Source organism: Microcaecilia unicolor, chromosome 8 (genome assembly GCF_901765095.1).
Source record: "Microcaecilia unicolor chromosome 8, aMicUni1.1, whole genome shotgun sequence".
Taxonomy (NCBI): domain Eukaryota; kingdom Metazoa; phylum Chordata; class Amphibia; order Gymnophiona; family Siphonopidae; genus Microcaecilia; species Microcaecilia unicolor.
Genome location: NC_044038.1, coordinates 143,318,324 through 143,341,526, shown reverse-complemented (window position 1 = coordinate 143,341,526; position 23,203 = coordinate 143,318,324). Strand labels below are relative to the sequence as shown.

Genomic DNA, 23,203 nt, shown 5'->3' with positions numbered 1-23,203 from the left:
GGATATGCTGGACAGAAGGGGCGAGAGAGAGAAGATACTGGACAGAGGAGTGAAAATAGAGGATGCTATACTAAAGGGAGGAAATAGAGAAGGTGCTGGAAGAGGGGAGAGTTAGCAAAAAACAGGTATAACAGGATGAAGAATGGAATGGTTGGGGTGAGGGAGATGAAAAGCTATAGGTAGATGTGGTTTAAAAAAAAAAGATCAAATACTAAGAATGAATGAAGTCTGATCAGACAGAGAAAAATACATGAATGAAAGCTGAAGGGAAAAGATCAAAGGGGTCCTTTTAACAAGCTGCAGGAAAAAGGGCCCTGCTCTCGCCGTGGGGGCAGTTTTTCCCGTGCGCCAGGGCCCTTTTTACTGTGGCAGGTTAAAAAAAAACCCCAGCACACATGGCCATGTGGCAAGGAGCCTTTACCGCCACCCATTGAGGTGGCAGTAAGGGTTCCTGCTTTAACCTGGCAGTGTGCTGCAATGCCCGATTACTGCCGCGCAAGCCATTTCTGGGAGTTTTCTTTTTTACCCGGAAATGGCGCGCATTCGGGATGGGACTACCGCCGCCAGCTGTGTTGGGCCGACAGTAATCCCGGAAGAGCAAGTGGTAAACCTATGTTGGGCTTACCGCCGCTCTGTAAAAGGGCCCCAAAATCAGAAATGGATAAAGGAGAAGTGAAGAAGGCAGAAAGGGAGAGAAGTAGGAGATGGACTGGAGATCTTGTAAAGAAAGTTAAGAAAAGCTAGAGGAAAGCAGACTGAGACAACATGATTGAAAAAAAAAAAAAAAAAAAACAACCAGACAACAAAGGGAAAGAAGAATTTTATTCTTAATTCAGTGGATGGAAAACATTGGTTTAAAAATTTTCATTTACACTGCTTTCTTTATAGTTTGAAGAGTGCCGGGTGCTGTTTCTATTGCTCTAGTGTTGCACTGCCTGCAGAGTTGGCTTTTTGGGCGTTAAGTTTAATTTTTGTCTACATATCCATATTTTAAGTTTGTGGTAACTTATTTTGTACCTGGAAATGGTCTATTTGTGTTCAGTGTTTGTAACTGAGGCCAGGTAGTCTGTTTGCATGGAGTTTGTTTAAGCTTCTATAATAATTCAGCTTGTTAGTTTCTTTGGATGGAAAATATATGTTTAACAGCTTGATAGTCCTGTGTGCAGTGTTAGGAATTGGTATTTTTTTTTTATATCAGATGTCTTAGGCTACATATTTAAACTGCTGCTTCAAAAGTATGTACCTGTTTTATTAATACAGCTTATTAAGGTGTTTATATGTGTTATAAAGCAAAGTTGAAGGGAAATGTACCATTGTGGTAATTATTTTGCAGGATACTGTGATGTGTGTTGAGATGTTGACCAGACTCAAACTCTACTCTAATGGTAAAGTTTAAGTTTTGGGATAATGCAAATTTATTTTAAAATGTCAGTGTTTCCAAAGGGTTCATTTTACAAAGTTGTGGTAATGATTCCCACGGTACAATTGGGACAGAGCTCATAGGAATTGAATGGGCTTCATCGCATTTACCACACCAGGAATCACTACTGTGGCTTTGTAAAAGGAGCCCAAAGTTTCCATAAGTATGTATGGGGTTTATATTTGATGCAAGATGGACTGTTTACTTAGAAATCTGTCATCAAGTGCTACGCCACTAGTACACCAGCCCTAACACATGCGTAGAACAGGGACACTTACCGTTCTGCGCATGTGCTAGGTGCTTTCCCTACCAAGCTGCTCGGTGAAATTGTGTTCAGCTCATTTGCATATGATTTCCTTTGAGCATCGCTTGCTATTTCCAATTGGTAAGTCCTACCAAGGATCTAAACGCACATGGTTTTTAACAGGGACTCGGACCCTTGGTCTGAAAATCTACAGATTCCAGCAGTTGCCACCAGTAATATTAAGTATCTTAGGTTATATTTCTTGACAGCAGTTCATTTGTGTTAAAGCTGATCGTCATCATTCTTCCTGTAGGAGTCTATTTCATAGCTCAGATTACAGAGTTCTGAGGTGAAGCGCTGCCTAGACTAGTAGCGCTATAGAAATGATTTATAGTAGTAGTAGTGCTTCTGTTGCAATTTCCTGCCCTTTTCCTCATTGTGTAGCTCTATCAGTTGTCTACATCTTTTCCTCTGAAATAGTTGGTAAGCCTTCTACAGAGTTAGCTGGTAAAGCAGTATCTGTGAGTGAGCAAGGATGGAGGTGGCATACTCAGCCCCAGGAAAAGGGAGGGATAGTTTTATCAGAGTATCATGGAAGAACCATAAATTACTTTGAAATTGTGGTGTCACAGTTGAGGAAACACCAAAGAGTTTGAGAACAGCTTTGATGAATATAAAAATACTACAAAAGTGTGGTGTTTGACAGCTGTAGGACTGAATGAGGTGTGAATGGCTCCATTCTTTGCACCTCAGATGTGATTCTCTTCTTTCCAGGTTAATGACAGACGCATATTGGATGGAATATTTGCAGTTTGTGGTGTTTCAGACAACAAATTTCGAACTATTTGCTCATCTGTGGACAAACTGGACAAGGTTTGTTAGAAATTTATCCTTGCTGGGAGATAGGTATGGCCAGTATAGCTGCTCCCAGTTGAGGACAGAATAGAAACGCCTGCAAAGAATGATCAACTGCAAGTTTAGTAGCTTTAAAGACTCCAGTAAAATGAATACTAACACACAAAGAGAAGAGCAAGTGTCAGCTTTTAGCTAGTGGTCAGTGCATTGTGGATATCATACTTACCACAGTGAGGCAGTTTCCACAGAAACTGATATTTAGAGGGGAGGACAACTAAAGATGGCTGATAGCGTGTGCACTAATGGATGTGATTTTTTGGTCAGCTGCTTTTTGCTCTGGGAACACTGGCTAATATTAGCTTCCTTTCTTTCTCAGACATTGTGGGAGGATGTGAAGAATGAAATGGTGGGAGAGAAAGGACTTGCACCTGAGGCTGCAGATCAAATAGGAGCATACGTTCGTCTTAGTGGTGTGTATCAGCTGAGCAAAAGTGCTTATGTGGCCACATCTACCAGTAATCTTATTCAGTTTTCTTTCTTTAGTGCCAGATGAGTTCAAGTTGTTTGATAAAGGCCATACCTTCCTTCCTTATCTCTCAAACCTAGCTGTCTTCATTTTCTTCCATTATGCTGAATTGTGGGATTTAGCATAGAAAATGATGACAAAGACCATACAGCCTATCCAGTCTGCCAATGTACACCTACTTCTAAGCTGCTCTGCATCTCTTTGTGACTCTGAGCAAGTCATTTAACCCTCCATTGTCCCAGGTACAAAATAATTATCCGCAAGAGCATAGCCAAAAATCCACTTTGTGGGGGGAGGGCCCCAAAGCGCAGGTACCCCCACCCCCCTCCAATGCTGCATTAAAGTATGTCTTTGGCGGAGATGCCAAGCACTGCCAGACAAAGGCATCTCCTGTGCGAGTTCTGTCTATGCTGCCAGAGCAGTGCTCAAGTCGTTGGCACACTTCAGCCACCAACGTTGGCACTCCCGTGTATACTCCATTCATTCGCGGAACTGAGCATTCGTGAGAGTGCCAGCCTCGGCGGCTGAAGTGTGCCTGCCAGCTTGAGCCCTGCTCAGACAGCACTGGTGGAACTCGCTCAGGAGACCTCTTTGGCTGGCGGGGCTTGTCATCTCCGCCAACCCCCCTCATAACTATGTCACTGAGTACCTGTTTGTAATATGTAAACCACTTTGATCATAACCACAGAAAGGCAATATATTAAATCCCATCCCTTTCTCCCTCTGAGATCCTTTGCTTTGTTGAATTTAGGTACCGCCTCCACCACCTCCACTGGGTGACTGTTTATTGATTGTGCTCTTGTATTTGTTAATACTAATTTAAAATGCTTATGCTGCAAAAACTGAGTTGTTACAGACTGAAATAAAGATAGCTGGGTTCCAGTAGAATATTCATCCTGTTTTTTCTGTGAGGCTGTCTTTACATCAGGGCTATTCTTGGAAGGTAACTTTTTTTGTATCTTTGTTGATAGAGTGGCATACAGGGGACTTGTGTTTGACATCATTGATCTCTTTTAGACCATCTGCGTTAAGCCTACTGATACTGAAGTATAATCTTTTTCTATCAAAAGATTTCAGCTGTGTCTCTTGACTTTTTCAGGTGGAATGGCTCTAGTTGAACAGTTGCTGCAGGATCCCCGACTGTCCCAGAACAAGTTGGCCCTAGAAGGCCTGGAGGACATAAAGATGCTATTTCAGTACCTGACACTCTTTGGTGTGACAGATAATGTAAGAGTCCAGGGCTGGGGGTGAAGGTGGATTGCCAGTGATGATCTGATTAATCGAGTGCCTGTGGTCCTACTGTTAACCATTTTCCATCTTGCAGGTTTCCTTTGACCTGAGCCTGGCCCGTGGGTTGGATTATTACACCGGAGTGATTTATGAGGCTGTCCTGCTCCAGAACCAGGGAGAGGTGCAGATTCAGCAGCAGAATGATCATGCTGAGGAATCAGTCAGCGTGGGCAGTGTGGCTGGAGGAGGACGTTATGACGAGCTGGTTGGAATGTTTGATGCCAAAGGTAGAAAGGTGCCATGCGTAGGACTCAGTATTGGAATCGAGAGGATATTTTCCATCATGGAGCAGAAAGTTGAGGTAACGCTTTCTTCCATTCATTCCTGTCAATTGTACCACTATTTGAGATTTGTAAGGTGTAAATCAGGACAGCAGCATTCCCTGTACCCTCTCTTGTGTGCCATCTCTCTTTTGGACAGCTTCAAGCTCTTCCCGTGTTGTGATTAAGAATTCTTCATAATCACCCTGCTTCTGGCTTAAGACTGACATCCAGCATGTTTTGGACATGTCTTATTACTAAACTCACAGTACTATGATATGGCCTTGATTTTCAGTATTTTATGCTGTTTCTATTGTCTCACCTAAGGCTTCTGAAGAGAAGGTCAGAACAACAGAGACTCAGGTGCTGGTGGCAGCAGCTCAAAAGAAACTCCTTGAAGAGAGGCTGAAGCTCATTTCAGAACTGTGGGATTCTGGAATTAAGGTGAGATGTGCATCAATTGCTGAAGGACATAAGTATTACAACATGTCACCTTTCTGACATGCAACTCGGGCATGACATATGGGAGAAGAGTGGTACACGTGACTTCTGTAGCCTTGTTAAAAAAAAAAAGGAAGACTTAAACTTAGAAAGAAATATAAGAAAATGTGTGTGTGTGTATATGTTTATCTGTGTGTCGTTTTTATGGTAGCAGAAGGCGGCAAGGGGAAAGTCCTAATCCAAAATCTTTTTGTAAAGCAGTGGTTCACATATAGATCTCTCTCATGAATAGTCATTGTGGATATCCTGTAAAACCTGACTGGCTGAGGTGCCTCCAGGACCAGGTTTGGGAACCACTGATGTAGAGAGAAACAGCGTGTTTTTCTAGGTGCTTCCTGTGTCATTCCTTTAGTCTTTCTAACACAACAGGCAATCCCAAGTAAGGACAAAGTCACTTTAACGGTATGAGCTCATACAGAAGTTGCATTCAGGAATCTAAAAAAGATAGCAAGTTCTGTATAAGTTCTTACTGTTAAAGTGTTTTTTTGTCCTTCGCTGGGATTGCCTGTTTTAGAAAGGCCAAAGGAATGACCCAGGGAGCTCCTAGAAAAACACATTGCTTTTCTTTATATAATTTTTTATTCAAGAACACAGTAACGTAAATGATGGCAGATAAAGGCCTGCATGGGCCACCCATGCCTAAACATTGCTTTGCAACTCCACTGTGCCAACCACATATAGGCAGCCAAACATGAGTCTTGTTTATAATCATATATCAACCCCAAGTATTGTCAACACTGTTGAACTTACCAGTCAAGATGCCTTCCCCTTCTTGACTACCTATAGAGACTCCCCTTATTTCCAGATGCTTTGTGAAGAACAGTGTGTTTTAAGCCTGTAAAATGTAGATTGTAAGCTCTGTTGAGCAGGGACTGTCTCTTCATGTTCAAGTGTACAGCGCTGCGTATGTCTAGTAGCGCTATAGAATTACTAAGTAGTAGTAGTAGTAGTATTTTCCTGCCTAAATTAGTTCTGAAGTGTATTTCTGTAGTTTGGCCAGCAGGTGGTGCATGGTGGTGGGAGGCGGGGCTGGTGGTTGGGAGGCAGGGACAGTGCTGGGCAGACTTATACGGTCTGTGCCAGAGGCGGGACTGGTGGTTGGGAGGCGGGGATAGTGCTGGGCAGACTTATACGGTCTGTGCCAGAGGCGGTGGTTGGGAGGCGGGGATAGTGCTGGGCAGACTTATACGGTCTGTGCCCTGAAGAGGACAGGTACAAATCAAAGTAGGGTATACACAAAAAGTAGCACATATGAGTTTATCTTGTTGGGCAGACTGGATGGACTGTGCAGGTCTTTTTCTGCCATCATCTACTTTGTTACTATGTTTATGTTTAAAGCTGTTACAGATAAGTAAATGATTTTATTTCATTGTCGGACGCAGCCTTTTTGGCCGCCCGCACAGGTTTTTCTCGCTTGTTTTGGTGCCATTGCCATCATCGCGAATTTTGACTTCGCCAGCGTGATTTTTCCGCCCATGTCCTCGAAGCCTGCCAGCGACTTCAAAAAGTGCACCCAGTTCAGCCGGACTATCTCGCTTACTGATAGGCACGTTTCGTGTCTTCAGTGTCTGGGGGCCGGGCATCGTCCCCAGGCCTGTACTCTCTGTCTTCTGTTGAAGAAGAGAACTCAGGCGGCGAGATTGGCCCAGTGGAACCTTTTGTTCGGGGCTTCGACGTCTTCGGTACCGAGGTCATCGTCCAGTGCGTCGCCGTCGGCGGTACCGAGGTCATCGGTGGTATCGATGTCGTCGGAGGGTGCATCGTCTTCCGGAGTGCAGGTGAGGGCCGTCCATTCCCCTGCTGGTAGCAGTGAGCCCTCGAGTAGGTCTCCGCCTGTCTCGAGGGTTCCTGTGGTACAGGTCCCCCGGGATCGACCTCTTTCTGACCCGGCCCAGAGGAGACGTTGGATTCAACGTCTTCCTCTTCGGTACCGGGAGGTACTGGTGACGTGCTTTGTGCGAAGGCAAAGAAGCATCAACATCGGTCGCCTTCCAGACGCGGTACCGAAAGCCCTGGGTTGCCGGTGGAACCGGCACCCACTAATCGTCGACGCCGGGAGGACCGCTCACCCTCCATACAGGAGGTGTCGATGCGCTCCACTGTGGACAGCCCGGTACCGCCTCCACATCCCGGACAGATTCTGAGCTCGTCGCCGGTACCGGACTCCTTGCCTTCCTCGACAGCCGCTCTGAACGAGAGCCTGAGGGCCATCCTTCCAGGGATTCTGGAAGAGCTGTTGCGCCCTTCTCCGGTACCGGGGGTGCTTGTGCCACCGGTGCCGTTGAGTGAGGCAACAGCTGGCCCCTCGCCCGTTGTGAGGTTTCCGGTCCCGGTACCGCTTGCGGTGCCTGCATCAGCGGCCTCCCAGGCTGACTCCCCGACTACATCGATGGAGGGAGCTTCATCGCCGCCGGTGCGGGAGTCTTCCTCTCGACGTACCCACCGTGGCCATGTTTCCATGGAGTCGAGACGGGCCCGGCTTCGGACTGCAGTCCACGAACTAGTGTCCGACACCGAGGGTGAGGCCTCGTGGGAAGCAGAGGAAAACCCGAGATATTTCTCTGACGAGGAGTCTTGTGGTCTTCCCTCTGATCCTACTCCCTCTTCTGAAAGGCAGCTTTCTCCTCCTGAGAGTCTGTCTTTCGCGGCCTATGTCCGGGAAATGTCTACGGCCATTCCCTTCCCTGTGGTTACGGAGGATGAGCTAAGAGCCGAAATGTTTGAACTTTTGGACTATCCTTCGCCACCTAAGGAATCGTCCACTGTACCTATGCATCATGTCCTCAAAAAGACATTGCTGGCGAACTGGGTGAAGCCGTTATCTAATCCCCACATTCCCAAGAAAATTGAATCCCAGTATCGGATCCATGAGGATCCAGAGTTAATGAGGACCCAGTTGCCCCATGACTCTGGTGTGGTGGATCTGGCCCTTAAGAAGGTCAAGAGTTCTAGGGAGTACGCTTCGGCGCCCCCGGACCGTGACTCTAGAACCTTGGATTCTTTTGGGCGGAAGGCCTACCATTCTGCAATGCTCATTTCCAAAATCCAGTCATACCAGCTCTATACGAACATTCATATGCGGAACAATGTGCGGCAGTTGGCGGGCTTGGTGGACAAACTCCCTTCTGAGCAGGCAAAGCCTTTTCAGCAGGTGATCAGGCAGCTGAAGGCGTGTCGTAAATTCCTGGCCAGGGATGTTTACGATTCTTTTGATGTCGCGTCCAGGGCTGCTGCTGAAGGTGTGGTGATGCGCAGACTCTCATGGCTGCGTGCCTCTGACCTGGAGAATAGACTCCAGCAGCGGATTGCGGATGCTCCTTGCCGGGGGGATAATATTTTTGGAGAAAAGGTCGAACAGGTGGTAGAGCAACTCCACCAGCGGGACACTGCCTTCGACAAATTCTCCAACGGGCGCCTTCAGCGTCTACCTCAACTGGTAGACGTTTTTATGGGGGAAGGAGGACTGTTCCCTATTCTTCTAATAAGCGTAGGTACAATCCTCCCTCTCGCCAGCCTGCTGCTCAGGCTAAACCCCAGCACGCTCGTTCCCGTCAACAGCATGCGCCTCAACAGGCCCCAGCAGCAAAAGCAAGGGACAAGCTTTTGACTGGCTCCAGCAGAGCATAGCCGGAGTCAAAGTATCCGTGCCGGACGATCTGCCGGTCGGGGGGAGGTTAAATTTTTTCACCAAAGGTGGCCTCTTATAACCTCCGACCAGTGGGTTCTTCAAATAGTCCGGCTGGGATTCGCCCTCAATTTGATTTAAAAACCTCCAAATTGCCCACCGGGAGCTCAGTCCTTCAGCTTCCAGCACAAGCAGGTACTTGCCGAGGAAATCTCCGCCCTTCTCAGGGCCAGTGCGGTCGAGCCCGTGCCACCGGGGCAGGAAGGGCTGGGATTCTATTCCAGGTACTTCCTTGTGGAAAAGAAAACAGGGGGGATGCATCCCATCCTAGACCTAAGGGCCCTGAACAAGTATCTGGTCCGAGAAAAGTTCAGGATGCTTTCCCTGGGCACCCTTCTTCCCATGATTCAGGAAAACGATTGGCTATGGTCTCTGGACTTAAAGGATGCTTATACTCACATCCCGATACTGCCAGCTCACAGACAGTATCTTCGATTCCGTCTGGGAACACGGCATTTTCAGTATTGTGTGCTACCCTTTGGTCTCGCCTCTGCGCCCAGGGTGTTTACAAAATGCCTGGCTGTCATAGCGGCGTCTCTACGCAGACTGGGAGTGCACGTGTTCCCTTATCTTGACGATTGGCTGGTGAAGAACACCTCTGAGGCGGGAGCTCTACAGTCCATGCAGATGACTATTCAACTCCTGGAGTACTAGGGTTTGTGATAAATTATCCAAAGTCCCACCTTCTTCCAGCCCAGAAGCTAGAATTCATAGGAGCTCTGCTGGACTCTCAGACGGCTCGTGCCTACCTTCCGGAAGCGAGGGCCGACACTCTTCTGTCTCTCGTTTCCTGGGTACGGGCGTCTCAGCAGATCACAGTTCAGCAGATGTTGAGATTGCTCGGCCACATGGCCTCCACAGTGCATGTGACTCCCATGGCCCGCCTTCACATGAGATCATCTCAATGGACCCTAGCTTCTCAGTGGTACCAAGCTGCTGGGGACCTAGAGGACGTAGTCCTGCTGTCCACGAGTTTTCTCCAGTCCCTGCATTGGTGGACAATTCGGTCCAATTTGACTCTGGGACGTCCTTTCCAAATTCCTCAGCTACAAAAGATGCTGATGATGGATGCGTCTCTCCTGGGGTGGGGAGCTCATGTCGATGGGCTCCACACCCAGGGACTGTGGTCCCTCCAGGAACAAGATCTTCAGATCAACCTCCTGGAGCTCCGAGCGGTCTGAAACGCTCTAAAGGCCTTCAGGGATCGGCTGTCCCATCAAATTATCCAAATTCAGACAGACAATTAGGTTGCCATGTATTACATCAACAAGCAGGGGGGCACCGGATCTTGCCCCCGGTGTCAAGAGGCCGTCAGAATGTGGCTTTGGGCTCGCCAGAACGGCATGTTTCTTCAAGCCACGTATCTGGCAGGTGTAAACAACAGTCTGGCCGACAGATTGAGCAGGATAATGCAACCTCACGAGTGGTCGCTCAATTCCAGAGCGGTACGCGAGATCTTCCAAGTGTGGGGCACCCCCTTGGTGGATCTCTTTGCCACTCAAGTCAATCACAAGGTCCCTCAGTTCTGTTCCAGACTTCAGGCCCACGGCAGGCTAGCGTCAGATGCCTTTCTCCTGGATTGGGTGGAAGGCCTCCTGTATGCTTATCCTCCCATACCTTTGGTGGGGAAGACTTTGCTGAAACTCAAGCAAGATCGAGGCTCCATGATCCTGATCACTCCCTTTTGGCCGCGTCAGATATGGTTCCCTCTTCTTCTGGAATTGTCCTCCGAAGAACCGTGGAGATTGGAGTGTTTTCCGACCCTCATTACTCAGAACGAGGGGGCGCTTCTGCATCCCAACCTCCAGCCCCTGGCTCTCACGGCTTGGATGTTGAGAGCGTAGATTTTGCCTCCTTGGGTCTCTCCGAGGGGGTCTCCCGTGTCTTGCTTGCTTCCAGGAAAGATTCCACTAAGAAGTGTTACTTTTTTTCTCTGGAGGTGGTTTGCCGTCTGGTGTGACAGCAAGGCCTTAGATCCTCGTTCCTGTCCTACACAGACCCTGCTTGAATACCTTCTGCACTTGTCCGAGTCTGGTCTTAAAACCAACTCTGTAAGGGTTCATCTTAGTGTGATTAGTGCATACCATTACCATGTGGGAGGTAAGCCGATCTCGGGACAGCCTTTAGTTGTTCGCTTCATGAGAGGTTTGCTTTTGTCAACGCCCCCCATCAAACCTCCTACAGTGTCATGGGACCTCAATGTCGTTCTCACCCAGCTGATGAAACCTCCTTTCAAGCCACTTAATTCCTGCCATCTGAAGTACTTGGTCATTTTCTTGATAGCAGTACTTCAGCTCGCAGAGTCAGTGAGCTTCAAGCCTTAGTAGCTCATGCTCCTTATATTAAATTTCATCATAACAGAGTAGTCTTCCGCACTCACCCTAAGTTCTTGCCGAAGGTGGTGTCTGAGTTTCATCTGAACCAGTCAATTGTCTTGCCAACATTCTTTCGCCATCCTCATACCCGCCCTGTGAACGTCAGCTGCACACATTGGACTGCAAGCGAGCATTGGCCTTCTATCTGGAGCGGACACAGCCCCACAGACAGTCCGCCCAAATGTTTGTTTCTTTTGATCCCAACAGAAGGGGAGTGGCTGTCGGGAAACGCACCTTATCTAATTGGTTAGCAGATTAAATTTCCTTCACTTACGCCCAGGCTGGGCTGACTCTTGAGGGTCATGTCACAGCTCATAGTGTTCGAGCCATGGCAGCGTCAGTGGCCTACTTGAAGTCAGCCACTATTGAAGAGATTTGCAAGGCTGCGACGTGGTCATCTGTCAACACATTCACATCTCATTACTGCCTACAGCAGGATATCCGACGCGACAGTCGGTTTGGGCAGTCGGTACTGCAGAATCTGTTCGGGGTTTAGAATCCAGCTCCACCCCCCTATGCCCATTTTTATTCTGTTCCAGGCTTCACTCTCAGTTGAATAAGTTAGGTCAATCTCAGTTATGTCCTTGCCGTTGCGAGGCCTAATTGACCAATGTTTCTTGTTTTGAGTGAGCCTGGGGGCTAGGGATACCCCATTCGTGAGAACAAGCAGCCTGCTTGTCCTCGGAGAAAGTGAAAGCTACATACCTGTAGAAGGTATTCTCCGAGGACAGCAGGCTGATTGTTCTCATCTACCCGCCCGCCTCCCCTTTGGAGTTGTCTTCCCTTGTCTTTGCTATTTACTGGACTGGCGAACACACTTGCGTTCGGGAGGGAAGACGGTCGCGCATGCACACTGTGCATGTGCACGCGACAGCTAGCAAACGCTGTTGCTAGTGAAGATCTCCGATTGGAGGGGCTGCCGTGGACGTCACCCATTCGTGAGAGCAATCAGCCTGCTGTCCTCGGAGAATACCTTCTACAGGTATGTAGCTTTCGCTGTGTGGAAAAATGAGCACAAAATAGTTTATAACTGCTGTTTTTACAAGCTACAATACGTTTTAAGCTGTTTTAGTGATATTCAATTGTTATTTCATGTTGTTTATATCTACATATGGGAAGTTTTCAAATGTAAATCTATCAAATAATGAAAAACCCCAACTTTTTGTCCTTCACCTTTTAAGACACTGCCTATCCAAGTGGAGCAGCTTTAGACTTCAACCATATATGAGCAGTCCTTTATTTATAACTAGTAAAAAAGGCCCGTTTCTGACACAAATGAAACGGGTGTTAGCAAGGTTTTCCTTGGAGTGTGTATGTTTGAGAGAGTGTATGTGAGAGTGACTGTGTGTGAGAGAGAGAGTGAATGTGCGAGTGTGTGTGTGAGAGAGAGAGAGTCTGGGTGCGTGTGTGTCTGAGAGAGAGTGTGTATGTGAGAGAATGAGTGTGTGCAAGTGCGTATGTGTGAGACAGTGAGAGAGAAAGAGTGTGTGTTTCACACAGATACAGTGTGTGCGAGAGAGTGTGTGTGTGAGACACAGACTCTCTGTGAGACTGAGTGTATGAGACCAAGAGAGTGTGTGAGTGACTGTGTGACACATAGTGAATGTGATATAGTGTGAGAGACAGTGTGTGAGAGAGAGAAAGACATTGACTGTGTGAGAGAGTGTGTGTGTGTGTGTGACAGAGATACCTCCCCCCCTCTCTCTCTGGTGTCTGAGCGTTACTGTGCAGGACGCTGAGCTCTGGCTGTGCTTCAAGGAACTGACCAATCCTATTTAATAGAATGCACCTCCAACATTCTGGAGCCAAGAAACCTCGTGTGGTTGGTCACTTCTGCTTGTGACGAACCCGGAAATACGTGATGTCAATTCAGGAGATGGATACAGAGAGCAGGAATGCCTCGGCCATGCAGTCAGCTTCAGAATGTTGGAGGTGCGTTTTATTATATAGGACTAGTAAAAAAGGCCCGTTTCTGACACAAATGAAACGGGCGCTAGCAAGGTTTTCCTTGGAGTGTGTATGTTTGGGAGAGTGTATGTGAGAGTGAGTGTTTGAGAGTCAGAGTGAAAGTGTGAGTGTGTGAGAGAGAGAGTGAGTCTGGGTGTGAGTGTGTTTGTGAGAGAGTGTGTGTGAGAATGAGAGTGTGTGCAAGTGTGTATGTGAGACACAGTGTGAGAGAGAGTGTGTGTGTGTGGGCAAGAGACAGAGTGTGTGTGAGACACAGATTCTCTGTGAGAGTGAGTGTATGACACCAAGCGAGTGTGTGAGTGACTGTGTGGCACATAGAGAGTGAATGTGATACTGTGTGAGACAGAGTGTGTGAGAGTGAGAGTCAGAAAGACATTGTATATGAGAGAGACAGTGTGAGCCGTGCCCTCCCAATCCATGGCCATCTGTCCCCTGCCCCCTCCATTCATCCTTTTCCAGCAATTCCCCTCTGTCCCTGAGCCCTGCCCTCCCAATCCATGGCCATCCATGTTTGTCTGTCACCTGCCCCCTCCATTCATCCCTATCCAGCATTTCCCCTCTCTGCCTGAGGCCTGCCCTGCAATCCATATCCATCCATGCCCATCTGTCCCCGCCATTCATCCCTATGCAGCAATTCCCCTCTCCCTGAGTCCTGCCCTTCCAATCCATGCCCATCCATGCTCCTCTGTCACCTGGCCCCTCCATTTTTCCCTATCCAGCATTTCCCCTCTCTGCCTGAGGCCTGCTCTGCAATCCATATCCATCCATGCCCATCTGTCCCCTCCATTCATCCCTATCCAGCAATTCCCCTCTCCCTGAGTCCTGCCGTTCCAATCCATGCCCATCCATGCTCCTCTGTCACCTGGCCCCTCCATTTTTCCCTATCCAGCATTTTCCCTCTCTGCCTGCAATCCATATCCATCCATGCCCATCTGTCCCCTCCATTCATCCCTATCCAGCAATTCCCCTCTCCCTGAGTCCTGCCCTTCCAATCCATGCCCATCCATGCTCCTCTGTCACCTGGCCCCTCCATTTTTCCCTATCCAGCATTTCCCCTCTCTGCCTGAGGCCTGCTCTGCAATCCATATCCATCCATGCCCATCTGTCCCCTCCATTCATCCCTATACAGCAATTCCCCTCTCCCTGAGTCCTGCCCTTCCAATCCATGCCCATCCATGCTCCTCTGTCACCTGGCCCCTCCATTTTTCTTTATCCAGCATTTCCCCTCTCTGCCTGAGGCCTGCTCTGCAATCCATATCCATCCATGCCCATCTGTCCCCTCCATTCATCCCTATCCAGCAATTCCCCTCTCCCTGAGTCCTGCCCTTCCAATCCATGCCCATCCATGCTCATCTGTCACCTGGCCCCTCCATTTTTCCCTATCCAGCAATTTCCCTCTCTCCCTGAGTCCTGCCCTCCCAATCCATGCCCATCCATGCTCCTCTGTCCCCTGCCCCCTCCATTCATCCATTTCCAGTAATTCCCCTCTCTCCCTGTGCCCTGCCCTCCTAATCCATACCCATCCATGCTCCTCTGTCCCCTGCCGCCTCCATTCATCCTTTTCCAGCAAGTCCCCTCTCGCCCTTCCATGACCCCCCCCCTTCGCATCCATGCTACTCTCTCTCCCATGTCCCAGCCTGGCCCGCCCTCTTCCCCCCCTCCCCCCCCCCCCTTCGCATCCATGCCCCCCCCCTTCACATCCATGCCCCCCCCTTCGCATCCATGCCCCCCCCTTCGCATCCATGCATCCCTTTTTTTTTTTTTTTATTCTTTTTAACTTTACCTCCGTGGCGGTTCGTGCAGCGAAGCGTCAGGGAAGGAGGCGGCGCTCCCGACGTCTAGCTTTCCCTTCGCTGTGTTCCGCCTTGTTTTGAAGGCGGAACACAGCGAAGGGAAGGCTAGACGTCGGGAGCGCCGCCTCCTTCCCTGACGCTTCGCTTCCGGATTTGTTTGTTTAGACGCGAGGGCGGGGCAGAGACGGCTGGATGGCTTCACACCACGAACGCCACGAACTCCACGAGCTCCACGAACTCCACGAACCCTACAGCCAGGGACTCAGGGAGTGACGTCAGATGGCTTCAGAACGTTGTCCTCATTAGAACGTTCACGGTGCGTTTTATTATATTAGATAATCTTTGGCTATTGTTTTCAGTAGTGTTTGCTATTGTTTTGGGTGAGCAAAAATGGAGGCATGTTCAGCCCACTGGCTTCAGCCCATATAATGGGCTAGATAGGCTCACCCTGTTTTCATCTAATCTCCTTGGGGGATCTCAGCTTAATCAATCCAGGAATGGAGAGTGACATCTTATTGAAGTGGCATCCCCTGTAAACTAACAATTAAGGTTTGGGATATATTTTAATGCATTTCTCCTCTCATATACTTAGTATGTGAGACACCTCTGGGAGCTCTCAGATGTGAGGTTGTATCATGAATATTTATTGCTGGCTCTTTATGCCATATCCAAGTCTTTATCAGAAGTGCTCACTGCTAGCTTTTCTCTGGGCTCATCACAGGCAGAGATGCTGTATAAGAAGAATCCCAAGCTGCTGAACCAGCTGCAGTACTGTGAAGAAACTGGAATCCCTCTTGTGGCCATCATTGGGGAACAGGAGCTCAAAGATGAAGTTGTGAAACTGCGAGTTGTTTCTACACGTGAAGAGGTGAGTATGCCCTTTGTTTCCAAGAGCTCTGAAAAATGTGTGAAAGAATAATGGTTTATGCTTATGGTTTGTGGTTTATTGTATTTAATATACCACTTTTCTGCAAATAGGGCAAAAGCGGTTTACAATAAAATAAAAAGGGAAATAAATGACACCATTAATAATAGGAAAGATGAAATATGACAGAAGAGTACAATCACCAAGGTAAAAAGAAACAAGCAAATCCGTCGTCCTAGATTTATCTATACATCTAGTTTCCTTTGGGTAGAATGACATACCTCACCAAACTCCATCTCTGAAAGAGGTGAGGTTTTTAGAGCTGCCATGACTTTATTTGAAGGACTTAACTCTTCCTATACACAATGATTTTCTCCTTCTAAAGCTTACTCTCAACCCCCAACCTAAATTCATCCACCTCCATTCTAAACGCTGGCATTCCTGCTTCCTCAACCTAAGCTCACCAGCGTACCAACTTAAGCCTTCCTCAAGGGACATGTACTATCTAAACTGGTGTAAGGCAGTTACAGTAATCCATCCATTCTTGATACCATGTAGACCCCCCCCCCCCCCCCAGTTGTTCCATATTTAGACCGTCCCCTGTCCAAGGTGGCAAAGTCTCCCACACCACCTAATCCCTGACCTCATCTAATCTCACCCAACATAATTGTCCCCCTATTATCTCCAACTGGAAATGCAATAACTGATAATCAGGCCAAGATCAAAAATCAGTTGAATTCCTGGTGTTTCCCTGGTATTCTAGAGTGGTTTTGTAAGTCCCATGGAGAAATTTCCCTCCAAATGGCACAGTTCATACCTGGACTGTGGAGTAGGAGTCGGAAGCAATTTTGGGTGGAGTTGGAGTTAAAAATGTACTGACTCTGATTCCAGCTTCAAGATAAAAACTTACAACATTATAATATACTAGTATAAAAGGCCCGTTTCGGTAGGCAATGAAACTGCCCCCCCTGCAGCCACCCATCTGATCTCAGGACCCCCCCTCCCCACCAACCCTCCTCTGCCCCTGCAGCCACTCATGTGCAGCGGCCCTCCTCGCTCCCCTTGCAGCCACCCATGTCCAGCAACCCTCCTGCCCCCCCTGCAGCTACCCATGTCCAGCGACCCTTCTCTCCCCTGCCCCCCTGCAGCCACCCATGTCCAACGACCCTCCTCTCCTTTCCCCTTGCCGCCCATGTCCAGCGACCCTCCCCGCCCCCCCTCGGCGCATCACCCAAGCCCCTACCCCCCAAGCGCATCACCCAAGCCCCTACTCCCCCCCCCCCCCCCCCCCCGGGCACATCAACCCCCTTGCCACCCACAGCCGCCAATACTAACGCTGTCCGGCCGCTGCTGCGTCTCCTGTTGAGCAGCAGCAGCCGGTACAAAAAGAAAAAAGACAAAAAAGATTTTAAACCTGAAACACGGCACCGTAGACAGCCATCTGGCTTTGGCTGTCATCTCTGCAGCCGCTCCTCCTCCCCCCTCTGACGTCGCTGCGCTCCTCCGGGGTCTTCCTGCAGGGGCAGTGACGTGGAGGGAAGCGGAGGAGCGGCTGCAATGATGACAGCCAATGCCAGATGGCTGTCTATGGAGCTGCGTTTCAGGTTAAAAATCTTTTTTTGGCTTTTTTTCTTTTTGTACCGGCCGCTGCTGCTCCACAGGAGAAGCAGCAGCGGCCGGACAGCGTTAGTATTGGCGGCTGCAGGTGGCGAGGGAGTTGATGTGCCCGAGAGGGGGGGGGGGGCGGGTAGGGGCTTTGGTGATGCGTCGGGGGGAGGGTCTTGGGTGTTGCGTCGAGGGGGGGCACTGAGAGCTGATTGGTAGGCAGGGGGAGGAGTAGGGAAACACACTCCACGTGTTTCCCTACTCCTCCCCTTGCCTTGGAATCAGCTTTCAGTGACATCACTGACCTCAGTGCATTCTAAACTGCCTAGCAGACCACCTCTGAGGGAGCCACGGTCCCAGGCACATTAGAACGTTGGAGGTAAGAATTATTATATAGAATGGTAAATTTATCATTTTATACTTTATATATGTTTTTGTTCAGGTTCTTTGTTCAAACTTCATATATATTTTATGGTCTTATTACTCTTAATTTTGTACATAAAGAAATTTTCTATATTTCTGTAATTAAATTTCTCTTAGATTTACTAGACATAGTAGGAGTCAGAGTCTGATTTGGATAGAGTTGGTTCTCCGAGGACAAGCAGGCTGCTTGCTCTCACGACTGGGTGACGTCCGCGGCAGCCCCCACCAACCGGAAAAAGCTTCGCAGGACGGTCGGCACGCAGGGCACGCCCACCGCGCATGCGCGGCCGTCTTCCCGCCCGTGCGCGACCGCTCCCGCCAGTTCCTTTTTTTCCGCGACTGGAGAGAGTTGTGCTTTGCCGCTCTCTCTGTTTTTCAGCCGCCGGATTTCGATCGCGTTTACGCGGATCGTTGCTTCTTATTTCTTGTTTTTTGGTGACCACCGGTTTCCTTTTTTTCAAAAAAAAAAAAAAAAAAAAAACCTGAGCGTGTGGAACACGCGCTCCCCTTTTCCCTCGCTTCCAGCGGGGACGCCACGTTGCGGCCTAGTGGTCGCTCGGTCGTCTCTTTTTTCGAGGTGTGACTCCAGCCACCATTGACGACTTTGACTTCGCCGACGCGATTTTTCCGTCGATGTCCTCGAAGGTCCCGAGTGGATTTAAAAAGTGTGGTCGCTGCGGCCGGCCGATCTCGCAGACCGACACCCACGCTTGGTGCCTCCAGTGCCTCGGGCCGGAGCACAATATCAAGTCGTGTTCTCTGTGTCTCGGTCTCCGGAAACGGACTCAGGTTGCGAGGCAAGTTCTGCGGGACCGTCTTTTTGGAACTTGCGCCGGCCCCTCGACGTCGACCTCGAAGGCATCGGTATCGACGCCCGGCCCTTCGGTACCGGTATCGATGCCCGAGACATCGGCACCGATGGCAGCGACCCCAGGAGAACAGGTCCCGTCGGCCCGCCGGTCCTCCGGTGAGAGTGGGGGCGAGAGGCCGCGTGGGCAGTCGGCCCCGGTCACTCCCTCAACTCGTGGGCCACGGGACCGAACCCTGTCTGACCCGGTGCCTCGAGACCGAGGGGAATCGACCTCCTCCTCCATGCCTTCCAGCGCCGGTGACGCGCACCGCAAGAAGGATAAGAAGCGTCGTCACCGGTCGCCCTCGGTGCATCCGGATATCGGAGAGGAGGCGACGCCGAAGCGTCATCGTCGAGAGGAGAGGTCCCCGTCGGTTGTGGAGGTACCGACGCGTCGGGGTTCCGGCACCTCGGTGCCGTCTCCTGGCTCCCAGCAGCTTCTGGCGCCGACGCCCCTACCGGCCCCACCGCCTTTCCCGGCAGCGGGCCTGGACGAGTGCCTCAGAGCCATCCTTCCGGGGATCCTGGAAGGGCTGATGCGCCAGGCTGTGCCGGCGCCGGGGGTGCTTGCGCCCTCGGCGCCGATGACTGTGGCGCCGGTGAGCTCTAGCCTGGCGCCGGGGCAGTCGACACCGCCGCCGCTTGCGGTGCCGGTCTCGACCGCCACGCAGGTGGAGTCCCCGTCAACGTCGATGGAGGGAGCTCCGTCCCCGCCGGCGCGGGAGTCCACCGCTCGACGACACCGAGACCTCGGTGCCTCGACGTCGAGCCGGGCCCGGTTCAGGACTCAGCTACATGAGCTTATGTCCGACACCGAGGATGAGGACTCGTGGGGGGAAGAAGAGGACCCTAGATATTTCTCCTCAGAGGAGTCTACGGGCCTTCCCTCGGACCCCACGCCTTCACCGGAGAGGAAACTCTCACCTCCCGAGAGTCTCTCCTTTGCCTCCTTTGTGCGGGATATGTCTATTAGCATTCCCTTCCCCGTGGTCTCTGTGGAAGAGCCGAGGGCCGAGATGCTCGAGGTCCTCGACTATCCATCACCACCTAGAGAGTCCTCCACGGTGCCGCTGCACAATGTCCTCAAGGAGACACTGCTTCGGAACTGGGTGCGACCATTAACTAACCCCACCATTCCCAAGAAAGCAGAGTCCCAGTACAGGATCCACTCCGACCCAGAGCTAATGCGGCCACAATTGCCCCATGACTCAGCGGTCGTGGATTCTGCTCTCAAGAGGGCACGGAGTTCGAGGGATACCGCCTCGGCGCCCCCGGGGCGGGAGTCTCGCACTCTGGACTCGTTTGGGAGGAAGGCCTACCAATCCTCCATGCTCGTGACCCGCATCCAATCATACCTGCTCTATATGAGCATTCACATGCGGACCTATGTGCAACAACTGGCGGACCTGGTCGAGAAGCTCCCGCCGGAGCAGTCCAGGCCTTATCAGGAGGTGGTCAGGCAGCTGAAGGCGTGCAGAAAGTTCCTGTCCAGGGGTATCTATGACACCTGTGACGTGGCATCTCGTGCTGCGGCCCAAGGTATAGTGATGCGCAGGCTCTCATGGCTGCGTGCCTCTGACCTGGACAACCGCACCCAGCAGAGACTGGCCGACGTCCCTTGCCGGGGGGATAACATTTTTGGTGAGAAGGTCGAGCAGATGGTGGACCAACTGCATCAGCGGGAAACCGCTCTCGACAAGCTCTCCCACCGGGCGCCTTCAGCATCCACCTCCACAGGTGGACGTTTTTCCCGGGCCCGGCAGGCTGCACCCTATTCTTTTGCGAAGCGTAGGTACAACCAGCCGGCCCGAAGGCCTCGTCAGGCACAGGGACAGCCCCAGCGCGCTCGTTCTCGTCAACAGCGTGCGCCTAAGCAGCCCCCTGCGCCTCCACAGCAAAAGCCGGGGATGGGCTTTTGACTGGATCCACGGGAACATAGCCGCCCTACAAGTGTCCGTACCGGACGATCTGCCGGTCGGAGGGAGGTTAAAATTTTTTCACCAAAGGTGGCCTCTCATAACCTCCGACCAGTGGGTTCTCCAAATAGTGCGGTGCGGATACGCCCTGAATTTGGCCTCCCTGCCTCCAAATTGTCCTCCGGGAGCTCAGTCTTTCAGCTCCCATCACAAGCAGGTACTTGCAGAGGAACTCTCCGCCCTTCTCAGCGCCAATGCGGTCGAGCCCGTACCACCCGGGCTGGAAGGGCAGGGATTCTATTCCAGGTACTTCCTTGTGGAAAAGAAAACAGGGGGGATACGTCCCATCCTAGACCTGAGAGGCCTGAACAAATTCCTGGTCAAAGAAAAGTTCAGGATGCTTTCCTTGGGCACCCTTCTGCCAATGATTCAGAAAAACGATTGGCTATGTTCCCTGGATTTAAAGGACGCATATACTCACATTCCGATACTGCCAGCTCACAGACAGTATCTCAGATTCCGCCTGGGCGCACGGCACTTTCAGTATTGTGTGCTGCCCTTTGGGCTCGCCTCTGCCCCACGAGTGTTTACCAAGTGCCTCGTGGTGGTAGCGGCCTACCTACGCAAGCTGGGAGTGCACGTGTTCCCATATCTCGACGATTTGCTGGTCAAGAACACCTCGGAGGCAGGAGCCCTCCGGTCCATGCAGTGCACTATTCAACTTCTGGAGCTGCTAGGGTTTGTGATAAATTACCCAAAGTCCCATCTCCAGCCAACCCAGTCTCTGGAATTCATAGGAGCGCTGCTGAATACCCAGACGGCTCAGGCCTACCTTCCCGAAGCGAGGGCCACCAATCTCCTGGCCCTGGCTTCGCAGACCAGAGCGTCTCAGCAGATCACAGCTCGGCAGATGTTGAGACTTCTGGGTCATATGGCCTCCACAGTCCATGTGACTCCCATGGCTCGTCTTCACATGAGATCTGCTCAATGGACCCTAGCTTCCCAGTGGTTCCAAGCCACCGGGAATCTAGAAGATGTCATCCGCCTCTCCACCAGCTGCCGCACTTCACTGCTCTGGTGGACCATCCGGACCAATTTGACACTGGGACGTCCATTTCAAATTCCACAGCCCACGAAAGTGTTGACGACGGATGCCTCTCGCCTGGGGTGGGGAGCTCATGTCGATGGGCTTCACACCCAGGGTCTGTGGTCCCTCCAGGAAAAGGATCTGCAGATCAACCTCCTGGAGCTCCGAGCGATCTGGAACGCACTGAAGGCTTTCAGAGATCGGCTGTCCTGCCAAATTATCCAAATTCGGACAGACAATCAGGTTGCAATGTATTACGTCAACAAGCAGGGGGGCACCGGATCTCGCCCCCTGTGTCAGGAGGCCGTCGGGATGTGGCGTTGGGCGTGTTGTTTCGGCATGCTCCTCCAAGCCACGTACCTGGCAGGCGTAAACAACAGTCTGGCCGACAGACTGAGCAGAGTCATGCAACCGCACGAGTGGTCGCTCCATGCCAGAGTGGTACGCAAGATCTTCCGAGAGTGGGGCACCCCCTCGGTGGACCTTTTCGCCTCTCAGACCAACAACAAGCTGCCTCTGTTCTGTTCCAGACTTCAGGCACACGGCAGGCTAGCGTCGGATGCTTTTCTCCTCCATTGGGGGACCGGCCTCCTGTATGCTTATCCTCCCATACCTTTGGTGGGGAAGACCTTACTGAAGCTCAAGCAAGACCGCGGCACCATGATTCTGATTGCGCCCTTTTGGCCCCGTCAGATCTGGTTCCCTCTTCTTCTGGAGTTGTCCTCCGAAGAACCGTGGAGATTGGAGTGTTTTCCGACTCTCATCTCGCAGAACGACGGGGCGTTGCTGCACCCCAACCTTCAGTCCCTGGCTCTCACGGCCTGGATGTTGAGGGCGTAGACTTCACTGCGTTGGGTCTGTCTGAGGGTGTCTCCCGGGTCTTGCTTGCCTCTAGGAAGGATTCCACTAAAAAGAGTTACTTTTTCAAGTGGAGGAGGTTTGTCGTGTGGTGTGAGAGCAAGGCCCTAGAACCTCGTTCTTGCCCTGCACAGAACCTGCTTGAATACCTTCTGCATTTATCGGAGTCTGGCCTCAAGACCAACTCAGTAAGGAATCACCTTAGTGCGATTAGTGCTTACCATTATCGTGTGGAAGGTAAAGCCATCTCTGGAGAGCCTTTAGTCGTTCGATTCATGAGAGGCTTGCTTTTGTCAAAGCCCCCTATCAAGCCTCCTACTGTGTCATGGGATCTCAACGTCGTCCTCACCCAGCTGATGAAACCTCCTTTTGAGCCACTGAATACCTGCCATCTGAAGTACTTGACCTGGAAGGTCATTTTCTTGGTGGCAGTTACTTCCGCTCGTAGGGTCAGTGAGCTTCAAGCCCTAGTAGCTCATGCTCCATATACCAAATTTCATCACAACAGAGTAGTGCTCCGCACCCACCCAAAGTTCCTGCCGAAGGTGGTGTCGGAGTTCCATCTTAACCAGTCAATTGTCTTGCCAACATTCTTCCCCAGGCCGCATACCCGACCTGCTGAACGTCAGTGCACACATTGGACTGCAAGAGAGCATTGGCCTTCTACTTGGAGCGGACACAG

General features: G+C 50.8%; 1 protein-coding gene across 1 annotated transcript in view; it reads left to right on the top strand.

Annotated features, from left to right (window-relative positions):
* The window catches only part of HARS1 (histidyl-tRNA synthetase 1), a 116,731-nt gene that overhangs the window by 79,038 nt on the left and 14,490 nt on the right, over positions 1 to 23,203 (top strand). The window contains exons 7-12 of the mRNA XM_030211774.1: positions 2,439 to 2,537; positions 2,896 to 2,989; positions 4,145 to 4,272; positions 4,370 to 4,636; positions 4,923 to 5,039; positions 15,639 to 15,785. Coding sequence (XP_030067634.1) covers positions 2,439 to 2,537; positions 2,896 to 2,989; positions 4,145 to 4,272; positions 4,370 to 4,636; positions 4,923 to 5,039; positions 15,639 to 15,785 — 852 coding nt within the window. The remainder of the gene's footprint in view (positions 1 to 2,438; positions 2,538 to 2,895; positions 2,990 to 4,144; positions 4,273 to 4,369; positions 4,637 to 4,922; positions 5,040 to 15,638; positions 15,786 to 23,203) is intronic.